This window comes from Natrix helvetica (assembly GCF_964273705.1).
Source record: "Natrix helvetica genome assembly, chromosome: 2".
Classification (NCBI taxonomy): Eukaryota; Metazoa; Chordata; class Lepidosauria; order Squamata; family Natricidae; genus Natrix; species Natrix helvetica.
Window position 1 is genome coordinate 80,636,284 of NC_138552.1, and position 20,349 is coordinate 80,656,632.

Below are 20,349 nucleotides of genomic sequence, written 5' to 3' on the forward strand. Positions count from 1 at the left end.
AGTAATTGAGGTTCTTCAGGTCTAATATCGCTCGCCACCCCCACCACCCCAAACCCCACCCTGAGCTCTTCGGCACCAGGAATAGGATGGCGTTAGATCCCCTCTGCTCCTGATCCTCTGGCACCGGCTCTATGGCTTGATGTCCAGGAGATGCCAAATCTCTGTTTGCATGAGCTCCCTCTTGGTTGAGCAGGAGGGAGTTGGACAGCGGACAAAGTTCCTTGGGGGAAGGGAAATGAACTCGAGGACGAGGCCCTGCCTCACCGTCTGTAGGACCCAAATGTCCAACGTGGTGATTTCCCATTGGTCAGCGAACTGCTGGAGTCACCCCCTGATGGGAGACAGACCGTACTGGTCACTTGGTCTTCCGGAAAGGTCTCTGGGAGGCTCCTCCACAGTTAGACCTACAGTAGGGGTACTGTTGTCGGCCTCTATCTCGAAAGGACTGCCGGTCCTAAGACCTATCAGAAGGTTGGGAATATGGCCTGTGAAATGTTGGGGTGTTGAAAGAGGAATCAGAAAGGACTGCCTCCTAAAATAAGGTTGGGACTTCCTCTCCTGCTTTTTTGCACTGGTGGGGAGAGCGTTCTTCTTATCTTTGGATTCGACCAACACTGAATCCAAGGTCTCCCCAAATAGCTTGTCACCTTAAAGGGGGAGGCGGCCCATTTCCACTTTGACTTCATATCCACTTGCCAGTGGTGGAGCCAGAGAAGGCGTCTAGATGTTACATTAGATGCCAGCACTCTGGAAGCAAATTTAGCCGCATTTAATGAGGCGTCAGCTGAATACTGAGATGCTGCAATAATCATATTTACGTCTTGACGTAGACCTGTGTCCTCTGCAGGTAAATTACCCTGCAGATCTTTCAACCAAAGGGTGGAAGCCCTATTAAAGAAGGAGGCAGAAATAGTGGCCTTAATGGCCCAGGCTGCCACTTGGTGAGTTTTGTGGCAAGCCTTTCCCGCCTTCCTATCCTCTGACTTGAGGCCCTCCATAACATCAGCCGGAAGAACCGAATTAGATGTCAAGGAGGCCACAGGAGGATCTACAGGGGATAATTTGAGAATATTTTCCAAAGTCTCCTCCACTGAATAGAGTTTCTTGTTCCCTCCACTGAGAGCAGCCAAGAAGCCCGGCTGGGTCCATTGACGTTGCACCACATCCAAAAAAAGTTCAGGCACAGGAACAAGATCCTGGGCCGGAACCTGCTTCTTGAACATGCTGTCCCTGGGATTAGGAGCATCCACTCTGGGGATTCCCTCCTCGCAAAGCCCCGCAGATCTGCTTTGGGGTGGGGGCAATGGGGCTGCTTCTACTGAGGCCTTGCCCTTGCCAAGCATCCTGCTCCTCCCCTTGGCCTTGCCCTTGGTGTTGGCCTAGGTGGGCCAGAGCTACCATGTCCTGAAGGCCCAGGCTGCTTCAATGAGGTGGTAGGCATCCTGTAGGCTCAGATAGATCTGCTGGTTGGAGCCCTCTCACAGCAGCCAATAGGGAGGAAAGCGTTCTCACTGGGAAACAGCACACAAGCACGCCTTATTTCCAAGCCTCAGCTCCCAGCTGCGTGGTTTCACTTTCGCCACTACCAGCATCGCTGCGGGAGGCGGAGGCTGTGCAGTAGAAGGTGGTAGAGGTGGAGGAGCTGGAAAATGACCACATGGTGACCCAAAAAGTGCAGCCGCCCAGAAACAAAATTTAAGGCTTGGGTGGTAGCAGTGCTGCTGGCGACCCGAACAATGCCCACGCACCACCCAGCGATCCTCCTAGGAGCTGAGTGGCGCAGACAGGTGTCACCAACAAAAGCGTGCAAAGTAGAGGCTTACAACTGGCCGCTGCGTGCAGGGGGTGCGTTCCAAAATGGCAGCCACATAAAGGAAGAAAAGCCTCCCGAGCCCTTTAAAATCGGAAGCAGGGAAAGCTGTTCGCGGCGCTGGACACCCGCAACAACCCTTCAGATAGTCAAGCCTCCACGCTTAAGGCATGGAGGCAAGCACCCCCCCTAACAGCTCGCTCCTCACTCTCTCATCTCCTTCGCTTGATCCGATGTGAAAAGGGGGGGGGGAATATACGCAAGTAAAATAACAAGTTAAAACAATAAATCTCTGTGCTTAATTTGGAGAGTCCAAGCCAAATTAAATTAAAACAGCTGGAGCTCACTTAAAATCGTCCTGAATGGGCCAGATTGAGTGAAAAATCTGGCCTTTAAGGAGGCATGGCCAAAGAATTTGAACTCAGTCCTTGGGCAACCACACGAATTTAACCCATGCTTGGACTTTCCAAGCAGTGCACAGGAAAATACTCTGCTATCACACCTGCCTCACCAAGAGTAAAGACCGTGTTCAAAAATATCTCAAATACAGGGATGAAAAAAGTTCTCCATAAAGGAACTCTACTATCTGCTTTTCTGTGGTCCTCATTCTCAGACAAAACCAGCTTCCTATTTCCATAGAAAAATTATACTCGTGACCGATAGCAGTTCAGAAGCAAAGCTTAGCATTATAAATTTGGCTGGGGTTTCAAGCCATACCTATAGGGATCTTTTGTTCAAGATGTTTTCCCTCATTGAATATTAGCATTCCATTCTTTCTATTTCAAGTAAATAAAGGTATTTATTAAATGGTAAGAAGTAATTATCATACTGTAACTCTAGTACAGAAGAATATATTGTGTACCCAATCAGCTACTCCGCCTGGAAGGATGGTTTTAACTATCACTCCAGTTGATTTTCCTCCTACTATCCCAAATCCCAGACCCGATCCATCATTCACCAACTCAATAGTCTCCACATGCTGCCAATGTACCTTTTAAGACAAAATCTTAAGTTAGTTTCATTTTTAAAAAACATCTAAAGATATTCCATCAGATTTGCATTTTTTCCATATAGTCAATCTCTTTTCTGTAGCTGCTCTAAATAATGTTCATGAATCATCAAAAGAACCTTTTAGCGTTCTATATTTTTAGTGGTTTTACTGGCAAGTTACAGTGTTTTAACATCTTAGTGAACAAATTATTTCGAACATGAAAGATAAAATCTTATGCTTCTTTCCCCAGGTATTCATTCAGGTGCGCTGACTGAGAACAACTCATTTCTACTCAACTCCTGTGGTGATTCCATACTATGCGTAAAATGGTCCATCTGATCAGAGGTGTTATTCAGCTGGCTCGGACCGGTTCACCAGAACTGGTAGTGGAAATCGGGGCAACCACTAACCCCAGCTCTATGCTGTCCTATTTAAGCACATTTTCAAGCCAAAGTGAATGTGCAGAAGGCCGAGTGCATGCATGGATGGGGCGCATGCAAGCAAAGCATGTGTGCGCGCGCACACACTCACATTTGCAAACCAGTAGGGAAAGTAAAGGAATACCACCCCTTCATCTGATACACAGGAAGGATTTGGCTTAACTCTCTCAAAGGCATCAGACTGAGACACTCTCTTTTTTTTTTTTTGTCTTCCCGCACTCCCTCTTTAATCTACACCATGAAGGCCCTTCCTTATTATCAGGCTTTCATCAAAGGACCCAATCGAACAGGGGTGGGTTCCTGCCAGTTCTAACCTCTTCTATAGGAGAGGTTCCACAAATCTACAGTGCCGTTTAGAACCGGCTCTAGCTCCCCCCCCCCACCCGTCTGTACATCATCAAGATGAAGAGCCAGGGGAGGAATTCTGGGAGTTGAAGTCCACAAGTCTTAAAGCTGTCAAGTTTGAACATGCCTGTTTTTTTTTTCTAACGCGTTAGGGGTGCAAGGGTCTTGTAACTTGACAGCTTTAAGACTTGCGAGCTTCAAATGCCAGAGTTTCTGAGCCAACATTTTGGTTGCTAAGTAAGAGTGTTGTTAAGTGAGTTTCACCACATTTTACAATGCCCACTCAGTCACATGGCTGGCAAGCCACTCTCACAAAGCAGGCCACACCTACAGAAGAGGTTCTAAAAAAAATTGAAACCCACCACTGCAATCAAAGAACAGACACTGCTTATCATTTAGGATGTAAGTACATAAAAGCAGCCTTGCTGAGTTAAGCCAAGGACTCTCTTAATCCAACGTTTTGCTCACACAATGGCCAACCAGATACCTCTCAGATGCTTACAGGCAGGAGATAAAAACATATCATTTCTCCCTCATTGTTCCCCTGCAAATGGGTTGTGGAGGCAAGCTATGGCTCCACTGGAGGAGTCAATGAGTAGTCAAGACTACCAGTCCTTGATAGACATCTCACACAATTTGCTTTTAAAGTAAGTTTTGTGGTAATTAAGCCCACAGGTTTATAATCTGCTAAAAACTGATGAAGATACATTTTATGGAATACGAAAAGTATTATGTATAATACGCTCCCCCCCCCACCAAATAGGATTTATTTTTGATAGCTGGGACGTGAGTTATAGTGTGCATTGAAACTGTTTGATCTCCTTCCTGCATTATTTTCTATACACTGAAAAAAACAGAATTGTGACTATAAGAAGCTTTCAATGGAATTGCAACTTCACACAATGGCTAACATTCAGCAACATGTTGCAGAGACCTTTTTTTTATCTTCAAGAGTACAAAGAGTTGCATTGACTGCACCAACCTAAGCTACAAGAAATGAGACAGACTTGTTTTCCGTGTCTACTCACCGGGTTTGAATGGGCTGAAATTGTACTAGCAGCTGACGGAGATCGAGAAATTACTGGACTGATGAGCTGAGGCAAAGCGCCCCTTGCCACAACTAGTTGGACACTATCTTTGGCTTTCTGTAGGATGCCGATAGCCTGTTGATGTGTTATGGTCTGGTCAAGGGCTTGCCCATTAATAGCAAGAATTTGATCGGCTTCCTGCAATCTGCCATCCCTGTTGTAGACAAACAAAAAGCCAAAAAATAAGCATCCTCGCCGGTATTGCTATCGTATTTGACAGTTTCTCCAAAATACTGTAGTTTTGTTTTTGTTTTTAATCCAGTTTTCTATTTCTTTCAATGCAGAATTATTTTTATTTTGTTTATTATTTTTGAAAAAAGTTTCCTTGAAGTTTTGCTGCAGGGATCTTTTTGGGCCCCTTCTTGATGAGCTTCCTTTGAAGCTAATCCACAGACCCTGTCTCCTAGCTTCACCCCAGAGCTGCCTCCTCCTTCTTGCATCCCAATCCGAAACTAAGCATATTATATATTGGTTGCTTCCAGATTTGTTTGCTATTGCCTGGGAACTTTATTCTTGACTGGGAGCCTGCTGGGTAAAAATACCACGTGTTTTACTGCATTCACCATGAAAACTATTGAATATTCATCAATCCAGAGTTTACTTACCAAACATTTTCACAAATGGGGGAGGAGAAACTTTTTTTAAAAAAAACCATCCAAAAAAGGATCCTAATTACAAAGACCATCTTACAAAATGGACTCACACTTTAATAAAGGAGGTTTAATAACCTCCTTTATTAAAGGAGGTTATTAAAGCATTACACATACAGTAATGCTTTCTCAAACTTACATCAAAGTGGTCTGAGATAAAGCAGCTATTGATCTAATCTGTACTAATATGTTACAATTAGTAAAAGAAGTCAATGTATAGATTAGTGATATAGAAGATTTTTTTAAATGTAGACTCTCTGAGAATATTATGGTATTCAGATAGCGTTTCTCAATATTTTTCTTAGTTCTTAGCAAAAAAATATATTTTCTCTGTATACTGTATCAGAAAAATGAGGGTATAAAAATGTTGATATTACAGAAAGTTGTCAGTGGAAATAAATGCATTTTTGCATGATTAAATGTTTAGCCTGATGTAAAAAATTTTAAACAGACTTCTATGTAAAACTGAACTGGATCAGACAAAGGCTGATTGGCAATACTTAAGTCAAATTTTATCTGTATAAAACATATTGAGCATAAACAAATTGAAATAAGCCTTCTTTTCAACCCCAATTTTTATTTATGTTATCTGTTGTTTATTGTGTTTGTATACTGCAATGAAAGTGAAATGTTTGCAAATCTGTGCATTTTTTTTCAGCAGAATATTGCACAAAACAGGCATAGCATCCAGACTGGATTAATTTACATATATTTCCCAATAGAGAGTTGGCCACTCTAGGGAACATCAACAGCCAACTGCTTTCCAACATAATGAGGGAAAGGAAACAAACAAGCACATCACCTCCCTTAATCCCATGATATACCTCCAAACTTGGCCTGCTGAGCAGGGGGGAGATGGCAATAGAAATAGCACTTAGACTTGTATACTGCTTCATAATGCTTTTACAGCCCTCTCAAAGCGGTTTACAGAGTTAGCATATTGTCCCCAACAACCTGGGTGCTCATTTTACCCACCCCAGAAGGATGGAAAGCTAAGTCAACCTTGAGCCTGGTGAGATTCGATCTGCCAAATTGCAGGCAGGCAACAGTCCACAGAAGTAGCCTGCAGTATTGCACTCTAACCATTGCACCACCGCAGCTCTTAGAGGTTATGTGCCCTTTGTACATGCTCCTGGGTCCTGCTGATTTTGAGATTCAGGATATGTTTAAATGCAGTGAGTATTAATCTTCAAAACCACTTCAATGTTGGCTTTTAATGGAATTTTTTATTATAAATGCATACAAAAAAACCCAACAATAATGTCTTAGTTGATTAGCATGCTGAGTATTTGATGCTCAGTACTGCAGACTGTGCATTTAGAGAGAGACACAGAAAGCATACCATATTAGTAACCTCTCATCAAATTTCCTTCATCAATAAAAACATGCTTGGATTTAAGGAAGACAGTAAGGATAAGGATAAAGCAAATCCTTCAAATAAATAGAAAGTAGACAAATAAAGTCTCTACTCCCACCCAACCCCCGCCAATTCTTTCCAAAGTTGGCTCACTGCTAGCATTGAACAGAGTCCTATCTATCCTTGTGTATCTTGGATTAAAAAAGAGAAGAATTGTTTCCTGTGGCTGAAACCCTCAAAGTGTGTTGAGTTTTGTTTGAATGACAATGAAACTGGTTCAAGATTTGTTTCGTTAAAATATATCATTTGAATCTTCCTGAAGCTAGGATTGGAGCTGCTGGAGAGAAGGAGGGGGTGAGTCACAAGACAAAGACACTGAGGTGGGGGCCCTTAAACTCCATATCATTTGAATCTTCCTGAAGCTAGGATTGGAGCTGCTGGAGAGAAGGAGGGGGTGAGTCACAAGACAAAGACACTGAGGTGGGGGCCCTTAAACTCCATATCATTTGAATCTTCCTGAAGCTAGGATTGGAGCTGCTGGAGAGAAGGAGGGGGTGAGTCACAAGACAAAGACACTGAGGTGGGGGCCCTTAAACTCCATATCATTTGAATCTTCCTGAAGCTAGGATTGGAGCTGCTGGAGAGAAGGAGGGGGTGAGTCACAAGACAAAGACACTGAGGTGGGGGCCCTTAAACTCCATATCATTTGAATCTTCCTGAAGCTAGGATTGGAGCTGCTGGAGAGAAGGAGGGGGTGAGTCACAAGACAAAGACACTGAGGTGGGGGCCCTTAAACTCCATATCATTTGAATCTTCCTGAAGCTAGGATTGGAGCTGCTGGAGAGAAGGAGGGGGTGAGTCACAAGACAAAGACACTGAGGTGGGGGCCCTTAAACTCCATATCATTTGAATCTTCCTGAAGCTAGGATTGGAGCTGCTGGAGAGAAGGAGGGGGTGAGTCACAAGACAAAGACACTGAGGTGGGGGCCCTTAAACTCCATATCATTTGAATCTTCCTGAAGCTAGGATTGGAGCTGCTGGAGAGAAGGAGGGGGTGAGTCACAAGACAAAGACACTGAGGTGGGGGCCCTTAAACTCCATATCATTTGAATCTTCCTGAAGCTAGGATTGGAGCTGCTGGAGAGAAGGAGGGGGTGAGTCACAAGACAAAGACACTGAGGTGGGGGCCCTTAAACTCCATATCATTTGAATCTTCCTGAAGCTAGGATTGGAGCTGCTGGAGAGAAGGAGGGGGTGAGTCACAAGACAAAGACACTGAGGTGGGGGCCCTTAAACTCCATATCATTTGAATCTTCCTGAAGCTAGGATTGGAGCTGCTGGAGAGAAGGAGGGGGTGAGTCACAAGACAAAGACACTGAGGTGGGGGCCCTTAAACTCCATATCATTTGAATCTTCCTGAAGCTAGGATTGGAGCTGCTGGAGAGAAGGAGGGGGTGAGTCACAAGACAAAGACACTGAGGTGGGGGCCCTTAAACTCCATATCATTTGAATCTTCCTGAAGCTAGGATTGGAGCTGCTGGAGAGAAGGAGGGGGTGAGTCACAAGACAAAGACACTGAGGTGGGGGCCCGCGCGCCTAACGGCGCGCGAATCATATATCTATAAACCAAAATAGCAATAATACATTCTGGATTAGTGTGTTTGAGATTGTGATTTTATTTATTTCAAAATGACTGGCTTAGTTCAATGTAATAGCTGTTTTGCACCTGTCTTTCGCAGTACTCTTTTCAAATTTGGATACTGTCCCCTTTGTAAACAAATTACGAGTCTACATAGGCAGATTACCTATCTAGAATCTGTAATCTGTGCTCTCCAAGCAGAAACTAGGTGTCTACGTCAGCCATTCCACTCTATGGTGAAGCCACACTATCAGCCCCCTCTACCACAAAGATCTTGCAGGAGAAGAGCTGTCTGGACAACTGTGGGATCTGGCAGGTTGAGAGCTGTGAACCATAAACCCAAAGCTTTTGCTGTGACCCAGCAAAACAGATATAGTGCCCTTGCTGACCTTAATGGGGACACTAAAGAGATAGGTCAAGGCAGTTGTGATAATGATGACTCAAATAAGCAGGGGATCGTGGTCCAAAACGAAGAACTTTCTTCGGAAAGGCGAAAAGGGGAACCAGGTATCACACATCAGTCGCAGAAGAAGATCAAGGTATGTAAAAAGAGAAGTCACCTTCTGGTTGGTGATTCAATCGTAAGAGATGTTAATTTAGGAGAGGATACGGAGGTTTTAAAAGAGGTCAGGTGTCTGCCAGGTGCTACTGCCAGCAGAGACAAGAGGCGTATTCTTAAGATAGTCAAGAATGCAAGTAAGGACTGTGACGTTGATGCTATTATACATCTTGGCACTAATGATCTATCCCAGAAAGATGTACTTTCTGTGCAGAATGATTTCCAGAACTTGGGGTATGAACTTAATAGTATAGGTTGTAGGCTTATCTTTTCAGAGGTTTTACCTGTATATAAGGAACAAAAAGGGAAGGGCCAGCGTGTAGCAGAGTTTAATGTTTGGCTAAAGGAGTGGTGTAAAAGGGAAGGCTTTGGTTTTATTAGTCATGAAGCCTGTAGCTGGTCCAATGAAAAACTGTACAAAAGAGATGGGTTGCACCCATCCAAGAAAGGAACTGAATTACTTGGCATTAAATTCACAGATTTTCTTGATAAACATTTAAACTGAAGAGCGGGGACAGAGAATTAATAGATACAGAACATCTCTGTCCCCAGCAAACTAAAATTCATAGGGTTATAAATGCATGTAACATAGATGTGTGTGTGGGTAAGATTATCACTCCTGCTGTCAAGCAAAACCAAGCATGTAATAGTGATTGTCATACCATGTGCATGAATCACACAAGTGGCAAGAAAATAGGGGCAGTCAGGCATAATACAGGTTATGTAGACAGTAAACACAAGGTCAATCAAAATGGACTCAAATGTCTATATACCAATGCACAGAGCATGAGGAATAAACAGGGAGAATTAGAAATTCAAGTAAAAGAGGGCAGATATGATATTATTGCCATTACAGAAACTTGGTGGGATGAAACTGACAAATGGAACATACAGCTAGAAGGATTTAAATTATTTAAAAGAAATAGACCAAATAAAAGAGGAGGTGGAGTTGCACTATATATAAGAAATAACTATGTCTCTACAGAAATAGAGCACAACAATAATGAGAACTATCTTGAATGCATTTGGGTCAATATTAAAGGTTGTGGGGGAAATGACATTGCCATAGGTCTATACTACAGGCCACCCAACCAAGCAGAGGAAGAAGATGAACTTTTTGCTAGTCAGCTAACTAAGGTATGTAGGAAGCACACCACAATAGTAATGGGAGATTTTAACTACCCTGACATCAACTGGGAAACAAACTCTGCACCAAGTGGAAGATCCAACAGGTTCCTAACAAACCTAGCAGACAACTTTGTTTTCCAAAAAGTAGAGAAGGAAACAAGGGGATCAGCCATACTGGACTTAATTCTCACTAACAGAGAGGAAATGATAGAAGGTGTTGAAGTCATAGGAACCCTGGGGGCAAGTGACCATGCAATATTGGAATTCAACATTATCCAAACACAAGTAGTAGAACAAAGTCAAACTAGAGTCTTGGACTTTAAGAAAGCTAATTTCAATAAACTTAGAGAGAGCTTGGGAAAAATTCCATGGATGAGAATCCTCGAGGGGAAAACAACTCAAGAAGCTTGGGAAATTTTGAAAAATGAGATTAGAAAAGCCCAGTCTAACACAATACCAATGAAGAAGAAAAACAACAGCTCCCAAAAGAAACCAGCATGGCTGCATAAACAACTATCTGACAAACTGAAAGACAAAAAAAGTAAGTATAAAAAGTGGAAGGAGGGGGACATAACTAAGGCAGAATATCAGCAAATAGCCCGAGCCTGTAAAGATGAAGTGAGGAAAGCTAAGGCTCACAATGAAGAAAGGCTTGCCACAAAAGTAAAAATTAACAAAAAAAGCTTCTTCCAACATGTTAAAAACAAGAAAAAAGTTAAGGAAACAATTGGTCCATTGCTAGGAGAAAGTGGCAAGAAGGTGACAAGCAACAGGGAGAAAGCAGAACTATTTAACTCATGTTTTGCATCTGTCTTTACACAAAGGGATAAAACAGTCCAACCTATCAAAAGCAGCACCACAAAATTAGGAACACAAATTGAAATAGGGAAGAAAATGGTATGTGAGCACCTGTCTACCCTAGATGAGTTCAAATCACCAGGACCGGATGGATTACACCCCAGAGTTCTGAAGGAACTAGCAGACGAGATCTCAGAACCACTGAATTATATCTTTCAGAGATCCTGGAACACCGGGGAACTACCAGAGGACTGGAAAAGAGCTGATGTGGTTCCCATCTTCAAAAAAGGGAAAAAATTAGATCCAGGAAACTACAGACCTATCAGCCTAACCTCAATACCAGGAAAGATTCTGGAAAAAATAATCAAGCAACGAATTTGCGAACACCTAGAAGCAAACAAAGTAATAGCCAAAAGCCAACATGGATTTGTCAAAAACAGATCATGCCAGACTAATCTTATTGCATTCTTTGATAATGTGACAAAATTAGTGGACCAGAGGAATGCCGTTGATATAGTTTACTTGGACTTCAGTAAGGCTTTTGATAAGGTAGACCATAACCTACTACTAGATAAAGTAGAAGAATGTGGGTTAGACAGCATCACCACCAGATGGATTGGTAACTGGCTGACCAACCGCACTCAACGTGTAGTTCTCAATGGAACTGCATCTACATGGAGGGAAGTATGCAGTGGAGTACCCCAAGGCTCTGTTTTAGGCCCAGTACTCTTCAACATCTTCATCAATGATTTGGATGAGGGAATAAATGGGGAACTCATCAAATTTGCAGATGATACCAAGCTGGCAGGAATAGCCAACACTCCAGAAGATAGGCTTAAGATACAGAAGGATCTTGACAAACTTGAACATTGGGCACTATCTAATAAAATGAAATTCAATGGTGAAAAGAGTAAGGTTCTACATTTAGGCAACAAAAACGGAATGCACAGGTACAGTATAGGTGATACCTTACTCAGTAGTAGTAACTGTGAAAGGGATCTTGGAGTCCTAGTGGACAACCATTTAAATATGAGCCAGCAGTGTGCAGCAGCTGCCAAAAAAGCCAACACAGTTCTAGGCTGCATCAACAGAGGGATAGAATCAAGATCACGTGAAGTGTTAATACCACTTTATAATGCCTTGGTAAAGCCACACTTGGAATACTGCATTCAGTTCTGGTCGCCACGATGTAAAAAAGATGTGGAGACTCTAGAAAGAGTGCAGAGAAGAGCAACAAAGATGATTAGGGGACTGGAGACTAAAACATATGAAGAACGGTTGCAGGAACTGGGTATGTTTAGCTTAAGAGAAAGAAGGACTAGGGGAGACATGATAGCATTATTCCAATATCTCAGAGGTTGCCACAAAGAAGAGGGAGTCAAACTATTCTCCAAAGCACCTGAGGGTAGAACAAGAAGCAATGGGTGGAAACTAATCAAGGAGAGAAGCAACTTAGAACTGAGGAGAAATTTCCTGACAGTGAGAACAATTAATGAGTGGAACAGCTTGCCTCCAGAAGTTGTGAATGCCCCAACACTGGAAGTCTTTAAGAAGATGTTGGATAGCTATTTGTCTGAAACGGTATAGGGTTTCCTGCCTAGGCAGGGGGTTGGACTAGAAGACCTCCAAGGTCCCTTCCAACTCTACTATTGTATTGTATTGTATATGCAATTCAAAATGTTTTGTGAAACATTCTAGGGAGACGTTGTCCTTTGAGCTCAAACCCAACACATTTACTAATTCATGCATTTCATAAAAATAATTATTTAAAGGATACATTTCAAATTTTAAATATTGTTTATGTTTACAATCCATTTGAAAGCTGGCATTTATACATCTTTTTCAGTGTATAGCTTACAGGCAAACTCACCTTTGCGCCACACTTCCATCTTGAATCTCCTGCACAAATATACCAAGTTCACCTCTATATTCACTCTTCAGGCCAACCACGCTAAAACCAAGCCCGCCACTTGGAGGTTTTAAAAGTTCTATTGTCTCAACAAGTCGACCCTAGTAGCAAAAAAAACAGGAAATAAGCCACTTTGAAACAAACTCAAAAGCACTCCGATTTCAAAAGGTTCACTTAATTTTCATATTTGTATATTAATGAAAACAATCAAGCAATGTATATCCAGTATAGACATGAAAATGTGTGTTTGGCAAGGCACTATGGTTAAGAAAACCAGGAACATTGATTGTTTGGAAATCCTACGTGGGTATAAGAATGTTCAGGATTATAAATGGATATCTTCTAAAAATGGAGGGTGACAGAAGAAGGTAATGTCAACTCACTCAACCCTGCTGCCTCTGCAGATTTTATTTAATTTTACTTATTTATTACATGTTACCAAGGACGCAGTGGCTCAGTGGCTAAGATGCTGAGATTGTCAATCAGAAAGGTCGGCAGTTCGAATCCCTAGTGCCACGTAACAGAGTGAGCTCCTGTTACTTGTCCCAGCTTCTGCCAACCTAGCAGTTCGAAAGCACATAAAAAATACAAGTAGAAAAATAGGAACCACCTTTGGTGGGAAGGTAACGGCGCTCCATGCGCCTTTGGCATTTAGTCATGTCGGCCACATAATCACGGAGAAGCTCTTCGGCTTTGAAACGGAGATGAGCACCACCCCCTAAAGTCGGGTATGACTAGCACATATGTGCGAGGGGAACCTTTACCTTTACTAAATGTTATGTCACCCATCTCCCCTATAAGATGACATATGGAAACACTATCCCTGATTGTAATCACATATGAAGAGAAATTGAGTTTCCTATTTAATAATAGAGAAAATTATTGTTAACCCAAGAAAGTGAAGGTAAAGGAAAGGACTTTGGAATAATCAATTCGATGTTTCCAATCATCTAACTGAGATTTAATTTAAATAAAATTTACCTGTGCCATATTTCTGATCAGTAGTTCAAATTCATCGCTTGCAAGCTTCCCATTAATCTGAGGAGTGATCGACTGGAGAACAATTCCTAGCCCATTAGAAGGGTTACTGTTCTCTTGAGCCATCAAGTAGGAGTCATTGTGTAGTGAGGAGCCCACAACACTACCATGACGGGAAAGTTGCAGGTGCTCACCAGATGAGGATATGGAAGGTGCAAGGTTCACCTGAAAGTTGTATATAACATTTTTTTTAAAATTTAATTTTAAGAACACAAAAAATACAGTTAACAGTATAAAAGAACAAAACGAACAAAAAAAAAAAACCACTGGAAAATATGTGTCCTAAGATGACACATGGCACTGAAATCATAAAAACAAAAATTACTGTAAACATTAGGAGTAAACAATCCTTTGGATTTAGTTATTTTACAGGAAAATCACCTATGAAGACGAAGGAATTACATAGTTCCTTCAATGTCAGTGATAGTTTGGCTACATACAGCTACAAGGACCAACTACATCCTCACAAGAGCACAAAATAATAATACTGTATACAGGTAGTCCTCGACTTATGATCACAACCAAGCCCAAAATTATTGTTGCTAAGTGAGACAGTTGTTAAGTGAGGTCTGCCTCATTTTAGGATCTTTTTTTACCACAGTTATTAAGTGAGTCACGAAAGTTGTCAAATTAGTTAGATGGTTGTTAAGTGAATCTGACTTCCCCGTTGACTTTGCTTGTCACAAATTAAAAAAAGGTTGTCATGTGGCCCTGGGACACTTTAACCATCATAAATACATGCCAGTTGCCGAGAGTCTGAATTTTGATCCTGTGGCCATGGAGATGCTGCAATAGTCATCTGAAAACAGTCATAAGTCACTCTTTGTACTGCCAATGTGACTTCAAAGGGTCACTAAACAAATAGCTTTAACTCGAGGACTACCAGTAATCATTCTTTTTCATTTCTAAAAACACACGGTTGGTAGCTCCCTTTTTTTAACTGCGTTTGTCCCACTTCTTTCAGCAAAACGAATTATGTGCTGAGATGAATAAGATTTAAAATGTTTAACTGAGTGATATCCGTGATTTGGAGACTATCATATCAGGAAAAATATCAAAAGCTATATAGAGTATCAGTGTTGATAGATCATACAGTCTGGAAGGTCTTCTGGCTGCATTTCAGATAGACCAGGGGTCAGCAACCTTAAACACTCAAAGAGCCATTTGGACCTGTTTCTCACAGAAAAGAAAACATTGGGGGCCACAAAATCTTTCCCGTGCCTGAGTATTTCCTGAGCGCCCACAAAACTAGCATACGTATTTGAATTAAAGGCTCTGTTTTCTTATGAAACTTTTCTTCTCTTGGATTTATCCATCGTTGGCCTACTGAAGGTTGAAAAGCTCAATAAATCACGTGCTGGGGGTGTCGCACATTGGTGGTTGTGACACATATGTTGAGCAGCAGGGAGCCGCAGCAGAGTGATGAAAGAGCCACATGGAGCTCCAGAGCCACATGTGGCTGACTCCTGAGATAGACTATGAACCTGGATGGCAGATCATTTCATTAAGAAGAAAGTCAGATTTCCTGTTTTTCTAATTCATTGTCCTTGGAATTCATCTAACAGATTATTCTCTCCTTTCTTAGGACACAGAATGTCTCCTAATGTAAAGAAAGAAAGTGATTAAGAAAGAAGCATTGCTGTCTCAAAAATTGAAAAGGCAAAGGGAAGGCTTCCTGTCATAACTTTGGACTAGTTACAAAAGAAAAGAATCTTAATTCATATTCATTCCATTTAAAACCGGCTAAGATTTAATTAGGTTTTTAAAAGGCTTTAGTACACACTATGGCAGACTTTTGATGTATTATTGACTACTAATTCAGCTATAATAATTGATAGTGGCACTCCACTCTAAAGATCATCGTTTTTAAACCCAATTAAAGAAAGTGATTTGCATGTACAAAAAGGATTGATTTAGCATGAAAGATAATATCAGACAAAGTGGCTCCTACGCAATTTTTCAGCTAGGGAAGATGGCCTACAATAATAAGAAAAAAGTGACTGACTGATTTATGGGTTATCTTAAAAAACAATCTACCAGTAAAAAGTCAAATCATCAAAAATTCGGAATTAAAATGTTTTTTAGTTATGATGGAGAAATACTTGAGATCTTATAAGGAGGATCTTCAGGATCACAAGAACAAATCATTTAATACTAAACAAAGTAACACCCCATCTATTCACTGCAAGCATCAATAATTAAATGTAACATCAGATACCGTATTTTGCGCACTATTGACGCACTTTCCCCCCCCCCCCAAAAAAAGTGGGTGGAAATGTCTGTACGTCTTATAGAGAGAATATTGCGGAGGGGGGAATGAGGGTTGGTGCAGCCTGTCCTCGCTGCCGCCAGGAGACACTGGAGCCTTCACTGCCGAGCAGCTTATTGGCGGTTGGATCGGCCTCCCAGAATACCACTAAATGACAGCAATGTGAAGTGTCAAGATTGCCATTGTTATGGAATGTTATCCCATGACATCTTGCTTTACGACTGCATAGCTTAGTGGTTGAAATTCAGGCCCCGATTACCACTGGTGCCACTTTATATGATAAAAATATACATTTTGGCATTACACTTCCACTGCAATCAGATGATGCTTCAGTACTTAGTTTGTAATTTATCTATTTTTTTAAAAAAATCTACCTCAGTTGCATTTTTATTATGTAAGCAGCTTAGGCTTTAAAAAAAATCAAAGTTGGTGGCATTTATTTTTTTAAGCTTTGAGCTTTAGTTGCCTGAAGAGGGAAAGAGAAAACATAGGGCAGGAAAAAAGATCACATTTACACTTTCTTCCCATATATGACAGACATTGAAGGCTTTGTAAAGCATTCAATTATACAAAGGCATGCAGCAATTCACATTTCTAATAACTGCATTCCATTCACTTTTCAGCACATTCTAGGTGGGTGTTGCAGCAACACAATTATGTGAAGAACAGGAATTCAGATTAGCTTTCTTTTTCTCCCAATGTTTTCTCTTTCACAATTTCAGTGCTAATTTTAACATCCTCATAACTAACATAAGGTCAAATAAAAAATTTAAACTGTTAGCTAAAGCATTATGTTTTAAAATGTTGGAGGAGGAAATCCAATGGGCACTGATTCTTTGGTACTTTATGACCCATGATAGGAATAAGTAGAGTATGAAGAGTTAATTATTTAATGTGTGCCCTCTTTGTCTAACACTCTCCCCTGTTTTTTTGAACTAGCTAATCTAAGTTCACACCTTTCTGCCTTTGCTTCCAAGGAGGACACACAGAGACCAAAAGCTCCTTTGATTCCTCTCTGGAGAATTCAGTTAGTTAGGTGCTAGACTGCCTACCCATATATTGAATTTCCTATAAATAAATCTTTCTGTTATAAAACCTGCTTGGAATCATTGCTCGGGTCAGATTCCTGCCCTCAGGAATGCTCATATGCCCACAAAGAATGCTTCAAGCTCCAGTTTAAAGAAAAAGTTCAGCACTTTTCTTCTTTTAATTTGTTGCATAAAGTTTTTGGAACAATTCCATTGAAAGATATTGAATATATTTACAGATATTTATAAATCACTGTTAACTGCAATACACACAACCTGCAGCAAATTTTCCTTCTTAAGCCACTTCCCTGTCTTTGCAGCATGTGGCCAAGTGAAGAAATTGGAAGATTTTACGTCTCCTTTTAATTAAAGTTTGCCACATGATCTGGATTTTGTGGCTGACAATAAGCACCACTAACTTCAATGTGTCACGTTTGGTCCTAGTTTACACAAATCACAAAGGCGTAAGAGGCTTGGTTTCAGCTTTGCATGAAGTGTTAACTTGCTCAAAAACCACTATATAATTAACATGTGGAATTCATTACCACAAGTTGCCCTGGCCACAAACTTGAGTAGCATTAAAAGGCGATTAGATGCATTTGTAGAGAACATATCTCTGGTCTTGAAAACTCTGTATCACCTCCAAATCAAGGGCAGCATGACCGCTAATGTCACCTGCAAGGAAACACAGGTAAGGAAGGGTCCTATCTCAATCACCTGCTCTGGAGTTGGCCACTATGAGAAACAAAATACTGGATTAAAAAACAGTCTTGGCCTGATTGAGCAAGACTGCTTTTGGCTTTGGTTAATATGCAAAACATGTCCCTTCTTCAACAAACCATGATTTTAAAAATTGGCTTATTGGTGTACAAAAACAAACTCATAAAACATGATTTATTTGAACCATATTAATCATAATTTGGACTCGAAAATATAAAGCAAACATTTCCTATTGTCATAGTAAGAAAAGAAGGAAACAGAACAAGTATATAAAGAGAGAGCAAACCCCACTCCCTTTTAGCATTGGTGTTGTTACCTAGTTAGATAATGAATGTCTGCAAGAAAACAACCAAGCTCAGAGAGCACCAAGGAGCCCATGGAACAATTAATGATACAAGACCATAGCTCTCTTTCTATACATTGGTGCAGTGACGTGTGGTGAGGTTTACAGCTGGTGAGGCAGCAATTTTTTTAGACTTGTGGACTTCAACTCCCAGAATTCCACAGTCAGGCATGCTCAGTTGCGACCTGCCGTCCTCCGCCCTGGGATTCGGCCACGGCACCGCCTGCCAGAGCTGCGCGGAATCCGGGGCGTGCTTGTCGGGCGAGGGCAGCGCAGGTGGAGAGCAGACGGAGTGGAGGAAGCCTCTCCCCCCCCGCTTCCCACACCCAAACGAACAAAGGGAACCTCTGCCGCCGCCCGGGCAATCTGGCCGGCCTCTCTCGCGGCGGCTCTCTGGTGCAAAGCTTGGGAGTCCTGCAAGCACCGCAGGCTGGACTGGAGCCTCGAGTCATTCGATAGGAAACTTGCCTCTTGGAAGGAATGACTCGGCTTGGCTCCTGCTTTGTCTCTCCTGCCTCTTCGTTTCTCCGTTTGGTCGTTGGGCGGCAGATCGAAAGCGGGAGCCAAGCTGGGTCATTCCTCCCAAAAGGCAAGTTTCCCATCGAATGACTCGCTGCCCTGATGATGAGAGGTTAGGCTGTGCCTCACTTGCCTCACCTGACTGCACGTCACTGCATTGGTGTGCTATGTGAATCCAGCCCATCTGGTTACTTTATGTCATGCAATCCCATAAAATTTGGGCAACTGAGAAAGCCATGTTTAAATTAACCATACGTATCAAATCATGCAAGAATAGCCAGTCTTTGCAATGATGTGGTTATCTTATCTCTTTACATGCAAAGGGACAAACATTTGCCAGATCACTACAGAGGAAGCTAAAGGCAGGAAAAACAAAGGCAGAACAAAGCAATATTATTATTTGCCATCACCATTTTGGTCTACCAAGATTATATTCTAGCTGATTCAGATATATGCCATCCATGCGTATAATAATCATGTCTTAGAACATAATCCATGCATAGGGTCAGAAAACTATGACGTAGATATAATTGGTTATTCAATGCATGCTCTACTCAGCATACATTCCGAAATTCACACAGAGAACTTCAAAAATGGAACAACAGTAAAATCTACAAATACCCAACTTCAAATGATCTTTTCTGATATTTTACTTTATTACTTTACTTTATTTAGGATTTATAGACCGCCCCCTCTCCCCAAGGGGACTCGGGGCGGTGTACAGACAAAAGCTAAAAACCGTATATACAATAACAATATTAAATACCCCTTTTTTAAAAACAAATTAAATATAGAGTCTGTAAAAATTAAAACAGATTAAAAGGACAACCCCTTAAAATTTAAAATGCCGGCCAGGAGGATTGAAAATTAAAACTACATTTGGGCCAGGCCAGCTGATTGGAACAGGTGGGTCTTGAGTTTCTTGCGGAAGGAGCGGAGATCGGTAGTAGTTCTGATGTCGGGGGAGAGGTCATTCCAGAGGGTCGGGGCCATCACAGAGAAGGCCCTACTCCTGGGCGTCGCCCGCTGGCATTGCCTAGTGGACGGCACCCGGAGGAGTCCCTCCCTGTGAGAGCGAATTGGTCGCAGGGATGTATGGGGTAGGATGCGATCCCGCAGATAGCTAGGTCCTGTGCCATGGAGCGCTTTAAAGGTGATAATCAACACCTTGAAACGCACTCGAAAAGCCACAGGTAGCCAGTGCAGCTCGCGCAGGAGAGGTGTTATATGGGAGTACCTAGAACATCCCATGATTACCCGCGCGGCTGCATTCTGGACCAGCTGCAGCCTTCGGGTGCATCTCAAGGGGAGCCCCATGTAGAGAGCATTGCAACAGTCCAGGCGGGACGTCACAAGCGCATGGGTGACTGTGTGAAAGGCGTCCCGGTCCAATAGGGGGCGCAATTGGCGCACCAGGCGAACCTGGTGGAACGCCCCCCTTGCCACGGCTGTCACATGGTCATCCATCGACAGCCGGGCATCCAGGAGGACGCCCAAATTGCGCGCCTGTTCCACGGGGGCCAGTTGTTCGCCCCTGATGGCCAGTGATGGAACCCACTGGTTGAACCGGGGCACCGGTATCCACAGCCACTCCGTCTTGGAGGGGTTGAGTTTGAGTCTGTTGCTTCCCATCCAGACCCGTACGGCCTCCAGGTACCGGGACATCACTTCGACGGCCTCGTTGGGGTGGTTCGGGGTGGAGATGTACAGCTCAGTAT

The 20,349-nt window shown here is 42.3% G+C and overlaps 1 protein-coding gene across 2 annotated transcripts in view; it reads right to left on the reverse strand.

Moving 5' to 3' along the window:
• Positions 1–20,349, reverse strand: part of MPDZ (multiple PDZ domain crumbs cell polarity complex component) — a 140,692-nt gene that overhangs the window by 108,972 nt on the left and 11,371 nt on the right. For both annotated transcript variants that reach the window (XM_081945779.1, XM_081945780.1), the window contains exons 4-7: positions 13,696–13,917; positions 12,676–12,815; positions 4,615–4,828; positions 2,673–2,801 (exon numbers count right to left, since the gene is read on the reverse strand). In XM_081945779.1, the coding sequence (XP_081801905.1) occupies positions 2,673–2,801; positions 4,615–4,828; positions 12,676–12,815; positions 13,696–13,917 (705 nt within the window). The remainder of the gene's footprint in view (positions 1–2,672; positions 2,802–4,614; positions 4,829–12,675; positions 12,816–13,695; positions 13,918–20,349) is intronic.